Source organism: Cyprinodon variegatus, unplaced genomic scaffold (genome assembly GCF_000732505.1).
Source record: "Cyprinodon variegatus isolate N-32 unplaced genomic scaffold, C_variegatus-1.0 Scaffold782, whole genome shotgun sequence".
In the NCBI taxonomy this organism is placed as follows: domain Eukaryota; kingdom Metazoa; phylum Chordata; class Actinopteri; order Cyprinodontiformes; family Cyprinodontidae; genus Cyprinodon; species Cyprinodon variegatus.
Window position 1 is genome coordinate 73,012 of NW_015151235.1, and position 10,526 is coordinate 83,537.

Genomic DNA, 10,526 nt, shown 5'->3' on the forward strand with positions numbered 1-10,526 from the left:
AAATCCTCCACTATACCTTTAAATTATGAATCAGAAGTTCCATCAAACAGCTGATGATACAAAAGTGGCCGATGACCCATGAGGTCAAAAATGAACACAGAAAAAAAAGAAAGAAGTGTTCGTAAAGGAGGCAACATACATTAAGTGTAAAGTCCACTATATTTTCAATAACTCAAAAACAGAACCTCAAATCTAAAGCACGTCATTAATGTCTGTTCTGTAAATGCGTCTTGTGGGTAGTGAGGGTCAGGTTGGGTGGCGTGTAGAAAAAAAGCCGGTTATGCAGCAGGTTACCATGACAGAGTGCATGAGGAAAGCTCCAAACTCATCCATTCTGGGAGAAGGTTCCAGTTGATTTTTTATTGCCTTTTCGTGTGGATGGGACGCCCTATCTGACCAAGATATGCATGCACCCCCCAACCAGGCTTCTTCTGAGCGTTTATATATCCAACATCTTACACTAAATGTAATGATCTCCAAGGTCAGTTAGACACAAAATATCAGCAGCGATGCTTTGCAGACACTTTATTACACAAATACAACAGTTACTGAAAATAGCACTCTTGTACTTAAACAACTGTAGGCCATATGGTAGGCCATATGTTACAGCGTAGCTTAATATCTATGGCATGCGGTAAGGAAAGCCTTTAAAAAGTCATAGCAAACTATGAGCAGTGGCAGAAAAAAACAGTTTAAAAATAACAACTAAAAACAAACAACACAAAACCTGGTGATACAGAAAGCAACTGAGTGGCCTGAGCATATAAATTCATACTTTTTTTTGTTTTGTTTTTCGATGCATCTATACTGAATTATTCACTTTCATTTGCTAAACAAAGTGTCTAAATAGCAGTTAAAAGGAAAATAAATTCTTAGTCTCTTCATGCTGTCCTAAATACAGTATCAGAACAAGTGTGCTTTTTTTTTGTAAACTCATTAAATGTAAAGAATCAATTTATCAATCTAACCAACTGCTGCAACGAGTTTCACCAACCAAAACACTACAGAAGCATGAAGATACAGAATATTTTCCTTTAAGAGAACAACAATGCAAATGGAGGAAGGCACAGAATTACAAATCAAATGATACGCAAGTACAACATTAATGCAGAAAGGACATTAGATGTTACCATTTCAATTTCAGCTACACGTTACAGGCTTCTGCTCTAAAATCCTGCTTGATTTCTGTCCCCATCATAAAAATATTGAAATTTAGGATGAAATTTATCGACCATTTTCCAGCAGAGTGAATCATGTGCAGGAGCCGCGGGGTGAAAAAAAGACCTGACAGCAGCCCCACCTAGCATTAGCATTGGTCTATGCACTTCAGTCAGATATAGCTGAAAATTGTATTAAAATTATTTAAAAGAAACAAAAAAAGATTAAAAAAAAAATATTAAAAACTTTATGAAAATCATTCACATAATAATAATGCAGATTTTCTTTGACTTTTAAGGCTAAACATGAAATTAGTGGACATTTGTTTTAGGGACTGAGCTAATATTTTCCATAAAGGCAATTTTTATAGAAGAAAAATATAAATATAATTATTTTGTCTCCAACACTTTATCAAGATGACAATAAAATAAATTTTATATACAAGAAAACATTTAAAAATATAAAATAAATAGCATTATTGGCAGCTGACAACATTTACAAAAACATTGAATAAGCAGGTGTGATAAATGAGAGGCAGCTGGGCCTGGGCCGCCCGCCTAAGAGGAGGACTGAGGAGGAGGTGGACGAGGAGGAGGAGCAGAATACTCCTCTGTGTCAGAATCGCTGCTGTCCTCCACGTTTCTCTCCTGGTCACTGCCTTCAGTGCTCAGCTGGTCGAAACCCTGACGACTGTAGCCTTTGTGGGAAGCAAAGAATTTCCCCAGGTTCAAAGTCCCCACAGCTTTACCTGAGAGTGAGGATGCAGAGAAGAACGGAGTTAGCTCCTGTTGACATCAGGTCACCCTTCACTGCAGATTTCCTGCTTAATGCAAACTGTTTATATGCAATATATAGAGCTACCAATTCCAAATCAGGTATATTCTCACCTCTAATTAACCCTTTACAGGGCAGTCATTGAAATACTTTGAAAATCTAAATTCCAGCACAAGACCTTATTACCTTTGTAACATTGAAAAATATGGATATTTTGATGGCAAAAATGTATTAATTAATTAATTAATTTAATAACAAGAAACGCCAAATTTCCCAAATATATTAAGAAAAATAACAAAAGTGTTTCTGTAAGAAATTAATGAAAAACAGAGAGTAAAAGAAACACATTTTTTTTTTTTTTAGAGGCATTAATGCTGATACTGGCACTTAAATTCTTTGGTTTATAAACTTAAATATAATTGTTAACTAGGCTTATTAACTTTTTAACTTTACTTTTTAACTTTTCACTTAGCTTTTAACCTTTTTTCTTGACTTGTTTACTTTTTTCAACTTTATTTGCATTAGAGATGTACAGCCATGTAGGAGCATCTTTGCTTAATGGCTGGATATAGATCTTGTGCTTTTAGACCTCACTGAGGGACGGAGGGGGGGGGATTCCATTTGTAAGGGGTCTGACAGTGATCAAAAATGGTAATTTGCCCTATAATGGGTCTTTCCTGGTATAATGCAATTCTGAGTCAGCTGCTCTATTTATGATAGAACACGAACATAAAATTCAGTTTTGTTTTTTTTAATGCTAAACTAAACTTGTTTGTCTTTCTTATTTTTATTCGAACAGATCACAAAAAGACTAGTCAGGGCAAAATCAAAATGTCCAGAAATCTCAGACTAAGCAGTCAAAGTATTTATTTTAAAATCTCCACTGTTCTTAAACTGACTCAACTCAGATGCTCACCTTTGCTCTGCAAAATCAATGACATTCCAGGGATCTATCTAATACATCCTGTAAATAAATTAATCTACACAAGGAGAGATAATACAGAAATTATGCAAAACTTTAGATCAGAATACTAGATGTTAAATCAAACACAGAAATGTGGCTTCAATGCTGAGAGGCAAATTCTAAAGGCCAGAACAGCTAAAGAAAACTCCAATAGACTATAAACCAGTGGGGTAGATTAACACTAATTAAGTTAGAATATCTTATTAGGTTAATTAAAAGTTTTAGAGAGTGACGTTTGATCCTCTGCAGAGTCCACCATAAGTATCTGTCAGGTAGGGGAGGTACATACAGCTTCACAAACTCTCAGCTCTTAAAAAGTTGAGGTTTTCCGGTTCTGAATAAAGAAAAATTAATCTAAATATAAAATACCTCTCCAGCTTCCTGCAAACCATAGATGCTACCTTTATCAAACTCCATCACATGCTGGTAAATCAACTGGATTCTCTACTTACTGCTTGATAAAAGTATTCATAGAGCTTAGTTGTCAAATTAGCTCCTAAATCCTTCAATAATCACGTAGAGGCGATGAACAATGGCGATCATCTATTTTCAGTTTTCTATCTATGTAAACTACAGACCCTGCCTAATTTAAAAAGTCAGTAGTAAATTTGTCTTAAAATATTATTTTCCTTGAATCAAATAAAAACTACAAACTAATTTAATTCTATTGTTTACGATTAAAATAAGAAGAAAATCATCTCTGTTATCTTAATTAAATTCCATAATCTCCAATTACCTTAGTTTAAAGGCAGAAACACTGAGATAATCTGATTTACCCTCTTAAATTAAGGGCAAATATACTTATTCTAAGTATTTTTTAAATTTTTGGAGGGTGAGTTTTCACAGTGCCACAAATGTTGATTATTTCCAGTTTTCAGTTTGTACTATGATGAATAACTTACCTCGAATTTTCCCCAGGACTCCACCCATAGAGTGCGGCTCTAGTTTAATGTCATTTCTCTCTGAAAACAAAGAGAACCCTAAATTAGGTCAGGTCACACAGATCCCCACCACTTTAACACCTCATTCACTATAAATATTTAATGTTAGGTTCACACCAGTTGATGAGCGGGGGACGAGACGTTTAGAGGAAGCACAGAGCTGCTTCCTGTAAACTAAATCTTCATTTCTCTTCTTTCCCTGAAGGAGCTTTAAATTCCATGTAGGGCGTTTGATAAAACTGATGCCAGGTTTATAACTGTTATGCCACCAGGGCACATCAGGTTAGTATCACGAAGGATTAACAAGTGGAGTTTCTGCTCTAGCTGTCAGACAATTTCAGGGAAGCTTATCTGCATGCCGATTATCTACTTTGGGTTTTCAGTCTGACGGAAATTCTTTGCAGGCAGCTTGATGTCTAATCAGCTTTCCTAAATGTGCAATCACCACCTAAAACTAAGCAAAAGAATTTTTAAATTAAGTGTATTTACCCCTAATTTAAGACAGGGAAAAAAGATCATTTGCCAGTGGAATGGGTATTTTTACTCTTGCCCTAACAACTAGGCCACTAACTCTCCCAAATATAAGAAAATTAGATAATATGCACTTCAAATAAGACAATGCATTTGTTTTTCCTTATTTTAACAAAACTACCAAAGTAACAACCACGTTGAAACACTACCAAACCAAACATCTGGTTTATACATGTTGAACCCCACCTCAAGGTTATTACTGGATCTGGGCCTGCATAAGGCAGAATATTTACCAAAATAAAAGCTTCCAGTAAATTTGACTTTCTAAGTTTCTTCCAGAAGAAACTGTTGCTTCCAGCTGGAAAAAAGTGACGCCTCCAGAAATGTTTCCTAGGGATGGCAAGATGGGGCCACTAAAAAACTTGGGGTGGCACACTGAAACTAAAGGCAATAGTTTCAAGGTTTGATTCTTCTATCGTGGTTCACCTGCCTGTAGAAATCATTAAGACTTTAGTAAACATCTTTGTTTATTGTGTGATTTTTAATGTTACGTCGCTGGCTGTGCATGATGGGATGGAAAGCTTCATTGATGCTACAATTTACACTGGTGAGTGGGGTGGCCAGGGCATTTCACAGGATGGCCACCCCCTAGTAACCTGACTCTGACTCCATCTGGACACCTTCCGTTGCAGTAATTTTGGGAAGGGGCGAAAATACTGGTTAGCTGATTGGCCTATGTTGGTGATAGACGGGCCAAATAAACCAATCAGATCAACGAAGCATATGACGTACTAACAGAGCGAAAACACAACCACAAGCCAGGCTACTCTTGCCGAAACCAGTCGGGAGAAGAGCAAAAACATCTTTTCCTCTGAGAAAAGCCTCCAGAGCAGTGTTTTGCTCTTCTTTCAGTGAAGAAATACTCTGTAATTCTCGATAAAACTTGCTCGATAGCCACGCTAACGCTAGTTTCATCGGCTGAAGCCGCCATGTTCTTTAGACTGAACTGTCGCGCTTCTCGTTGCGTCACACCTCAACCCGCCTCAAAGCCAACGCTGATTGGACGCTCGTTTGGTGAACGGCTCCAAATTTTCTTTAACGGAGAGTCTACAGACTGATTAGCAAGTGAAACCTTGAAAGCTCGCGAGATCAGGATGGTCTCACGAGGCTAACCCCCTGGTAGCACCAATGCACTTAGAATGAACTTCCAACCCTGCTATTATTTTTCTTCATACTTACTGTTTTTACTCCAGCACATGAAGAATCCAAGGAAGACGATGACCAGCAGAAGGATGAGAAGCAGAGAAACGACGACAGCTGGGAGGACGCTCTGTTTTCTGTCGGCTTTAGGAGCGCTTTTCCTCGGTTCCACTTCCACCAGTGGATGGGTTTTTTCGGCCACAGTTTGCTTCTCCTTGATGGTGGCTACCTTTGAAATGTTGAGATGTGGTCTCAGCTTGGCTTGAACAAATGCCTCGACTTCTACATGGAGAGATTAAACAAGCAATATTAATTATCACCAGCTTTTACTAAAGGAAAAAAAAATAATTTGTGAGCAGAGAAATATAGTTTGAATTGACTTGGTGATCTGGTTGATTCTAATATTTTTATACTAGAATCAACCAGATCACCATCAAGTTTAGGATGTTAGTTTGAAGATAGAAAATAAAAATGAGTCAGAAGGTTAGGGTCAATGTCAATAATTACACACAGTAAAATGATTGGACAGATTATATATCTTATAAATGGTCTTCTTCTCTTAGAGTATAAAATTCTCCAGACATTATTTATTCTGGGTTTTGAAAGTAGTAATATATTTGAGTTATAATCGCGATACAAAATATATATTACATTATGTTTAAATTACCTTCATAAACAATAGAGCACATAAAATTGCACTGATATACTCATTCAAACATCTGTTTTTAAATTTAAAACAGTTTATTTTAACCAGCTCAAAGCTTTTTACAAATGATACTGCACACAATACCAAATAAAATGTGACATCATTCAGAATGAAAAAAGAAATTTCACTCGCAAATTACAAAAAAAAAAGTCAAAACTGTCCAAAAAGTAGAGAACTATTAGAGTTTATGCGCTGCTCCTTTTTCTCATAGGCGAAGCGTTTACACTCCAGAGCAGAAGGTGGCGGTACTGCGACCAAAGCCAACCACCAGTAGTAAACAAGAAGAAGAAGAAGCGAAGCAGCGTAGCCGGGTGTAGCAGGGGAAAAAAATCAGTTGTGGAGAATTGTGTGGGTATGGCGAGAGGGAAAGAACAGGAGTTGGAAGACGCGCCAGCAGCACTTTATAGGTCTGCTGTATGGGACCACTTTGCATTTAGAGTGACCTACGATGACGGCGGAAAGAAAGTTGCGGATAAAAGTGCAACAGTGTGCAAGCATTGTGCAACACGTTTTGTTTATGCTAACAGCAACATGACCAACATGTCATGCTAACCCTGAAATCCCACATACTCCGTCAGCGCTCCGCCCCGCTGCGCTCCAGACCGCCTGCACAAAGCTAAGCCTACACCCTCCACTGTGGCTCCCGTCCGCTCCGCTCTGAGTTCCTTGGAGATGGTAGAGAGCATGCGCCAGATGATTAAATTCAAAGCAGAAAAACATACGGAAATGATCCAGGGTTTCATTTAAAATAATACTAATAATACTAAATAATACTAAATAATCCATTATTTTTGGGGGGATTTTTTTCATTAATTTCATAAATTTTTATGGGATTTCGGGGTAACAATCAACATATACCGAATCGAACCGAACCGAAAACCGTGACCACGAAACCGTGAATCGAACCGAACCGTTGATTTTGTGAACCGTTCCACCCCTAGAACATTGTCAAGTTTAGAAAATGTCTGCAAAACCTCTGAACAAGACCACATAACATTGAAAGTATTAGAGAATCTAAAAAAACATGGAAATAACATAATAAATAGCATCTGTGATTTCTCTCCATCGCTTCCTGTTTCTCTCATGGGATCGCTTTTTCAAACGCCAAGGTCAACCTCGTCAACTAACAGCGGATTTATTATTTTTGTATATATATATATATATATATATATATATATATATAGAATTTGTTTCTGTTTCTTGATTTTTCTGGCTTTCGTTTTGTTTAAATATCCTCTTTTTTATTAGTGTTAAACCAAAAGTATAACTAATTTTCTGTGTAAGAATGGAAAAAAAAAGAACTGTAAAAATACCAAGTCTCAAACATCACTTTAGTATGAAATATTAGGAACATTTCACATAAAATATTACTAAAAATATCAGCAGCTAAGTTACATTCTGCAGAGCTTACCTTCAAGTTCCTGGACTTCAATTCCAGCTTTCTTGACAGAGCGGTGCAACTCTGCAAAGAACAGACAGACAAGTTTCTAATAGAAAGTAAAGAATGTAGTATGCACACATCACAAATGGAACTTCACATCTAATAACAACAAAAATCGATTATAGACAATTATTCGGATTCCCTGCCTGGAAACATTGAAAAGCAGGAGAACTTTTACAGAATGCTTCAGAGTGGCAATAATGAAGATGAACTTACTTTCAGCAGAAAACTTAAAGACTGATTTGTTTCCTGCATCCCCAACAAAAACAGTTCCATCCTTAGTTACAACAATGTCATGAGGCATTTTAAACTCCTGTTGAAAAGGAAAACACTGATCAGTTCATACTTCAAAGGAGGAGGAAACATCATGAATATCTAAAAAGTTTTCAAAATTTCAAAATTTTCCCAGTTGACACAAACTTCAATGTATTTTATTTATGCTGGGTGCCCCTGTTGTCTGTTTATGTGTTGTTCTCAAGAACATACTTGGCGAAGGCACGAGTCCGTACTCACATTCTTATGAAATGAGGAACGGTCCTTGTTTTAAAGCTAATGAAACTGGAGGAGCTGCTGCTCATGTGAATGGGCGTCTCAGGCTTATGGCCTCACAATGGAAAAGCAAACAACAAAACGCCGAGGGAGATTAAAGGTTGCATGAAGTTGTGTTGCAGAGAAGGTCTTTGATAATTTGAATTAGGGTTGCAATTAAAGATTATTTTGCTAATCCATCAAACAGTTAATAATCAGATAGCAAAAAGTTATGTAGAGAAGATTTTTTACAGAACTGAACCAGGTGAAACTAAAACTTTAGTTTTGTGGAGTTCTGGATAAAGCATATTGGCAGCTGAAAAAAGTTTTTGTTAAACTTACATGCAAAATACTTATGTTTTTGTTACAGTTTTGGTATAATTACTGCTCTAAGTGGATCTCTCTTTCAGCTAAAGACATGTTTCAGAGTCTCTATATTCTAGTTAACGATTAATCGATTACTAAAGTAGTTCACCATTATTTGAGGTGTGGGCAGTGCTATCCAAACCTTGAACAAAACTTTCACTATTGTCTGATGGGTCACTGATAAGTCTGCGTTTTTCCTGGGGTGGGCAATCACCCTCGGACTTGCTTTCGGAATCTGAGCCGCTTCCTACCGACTTCTCATTATTCCCTCTCCACCTGGATCGCTATCACCAATATTTTAAAGCATTTCTAAAGCCTCTTTTGCTGTTAGATTTTTTCTAAAAGCCAATTTTCCATATTAGCCAAAGAGTTCTAGGTAGAATATTGGTTGCTAGGCAATGGTGCTAAACGTCAATCAACGCTGGAAGAATTTCAAATGCAACTAATAGAGCCATCAAAATGAAGGCCGTGGGAGATCATGTAAAATTAACTACATTTTAAAGTTTTTATTTTATATTTTAAAAAAAAACTATGTGAAAATGAAGGAAATATAGAAACAGGAAAAGTCAGTTAACATTAGCAACATATGATTAATGTAAATAAAGTTCTTTGCCTTTAAAATCTCAGAACCGTCAAAATGACGGCATTGGGAGTTCTAGTGCTAATGGTTTCAGCCTAAGTCTGAATCCGCCTGTTTGGTTCCCATCTTAACCTCAGAGTGCTGCATCCCTCTATGCATTGTGGGAAACTGCAAGCACATTATTTAATTATCCCTCCTGATTCCCTGAAGCTCTTACACATTTCATGGCTACATTTATAAGTAATGTTCTTCCTCATTCGCCTTTCTATTGAAATCAATGCTAAGCCTTTGTCTATTTGCCTTTGAGTCAAACCCTTTGATTAAACAGAGCTCTAAGAGCTGTTTAGCATCCTGACCCTGGTTTAAACCTCTCTACAGCAGAAAAGCCAATAAAAAAACAAACAATAAAATTATTTTAAAAGTAATTTAATTGGTCGTAAAACAGGCATTTAATTTAATTATTAATCGTAATCTCAAAATATCAACCCTTCCCACCACTTTTAGCATTTTTAAGGACTGAAGCTACTAGAACAATTACAAAAATACAAAATAAACCCAAAATTTGTAATAATAAAATGCATTTTAGGCCACGGTTTTCTGGCCTCTCTTTATTCAGTAGGGTGTGGGGCTGGTTGAAGGTGAATTCTTTGTTTATGTAAGCATGTTGCCAGGTGTTTACCTTTTGGGTGGGGCTGAAGGAATCCAAAATTTGCTTAGTTGAATAACCCAGAACAAAACCTCTAAGAGGAGTAAAATGGTGGGATGAGTCCCCATTCACCGCAAAGATCAGGCCATCTTCATTGAGGAGAAATAAAGAGAAAGGACCGAAACAACCATGAAACACATCAACAATATAAAAAAATCCCCTAAATGAAACATATACAAACTCAATTACAAATAACATAAGCAAAGTTCAAATTGTATTAAATTGCACCAAATTGAGGAGAGTGAGACTGAAATTTAAAATCATAAAGTCTTAAAAGAAAGGATAAGTTGTGGATGACTGGCGGGATACTAACCTTCAGCAGGACTATAGGCGATGGCGAAAACTTCTCCTCCAAACTCTTCATTTTTTATTTCTTTGACAAACTCCCCAGTTTCTGCTATGAAGCACTGGATACGTCCATTTTCCCTGTCAGCTACACAAACTTCCTTTCTGTCAGGAAGGAACACTAGGCTGTGAGGGATCTGAAATGGTGTACGCCTCCTTCTGTCTGATGAACCTTAACCAGAAGAAATGACACAAGGCACATATGAAAGATTTCTGTCTCCAGTGCATCAGAGTTAGTGATGAGTAATCCAACTGAATTATACTTTCATTACTGCTCTGTCCAAAAAAGCTAAAAAACAATCCACTGGACTTGGTTTCCAAGTTTCAAGACCCATCCAGGAAGCTT

General features: G+C 36.9%; 1 protein-coding gene across 1 annotated transcript in view; it reads right to left on the bottom strand.

Moving 5' to 3' along the window:
• Positions 1-509: 509 nt before the first annotated feature.
• Positions 510-10,526, bottom strand: part of pam (peptidylglycine alpha-amidating monooxygenase) — a 54,911-nt gene continuing 44,894 nt past the window's right edge. Inside the window, exons 13-19 of the mRNA XM_015396206.1 lie at positions 10,149-10,353; positions 9,809-9,924; positions 7,872-7,968; positions 7,626-7,676; positions 5,548-5,790; positions 3,799-3,858; positions 510-1,906 (exon numbers count right to left, since the gene is read on the bottom strand). Of these exons, the coding sequence (XP_015251692.1) occupies positions 1,716-1,906; positions 3,799-3,858; positions 5,548-5,790; positions 7,626-7,676; positions 7,872-7,968; positions 9,809-9,924; positions 10,149-10,353 (963 nt within the window). The 3' untranslated portion in view covers positions 510-1,715. The remainder of the gene's footprint in view (positions 1,907-3,798; positions 3,859-5,547; positions 5,791-7,625; positions 7,677-7,871; positions 7,969-9,808; positions 9,925-10,148; positions 10,354-10,526) is intronic.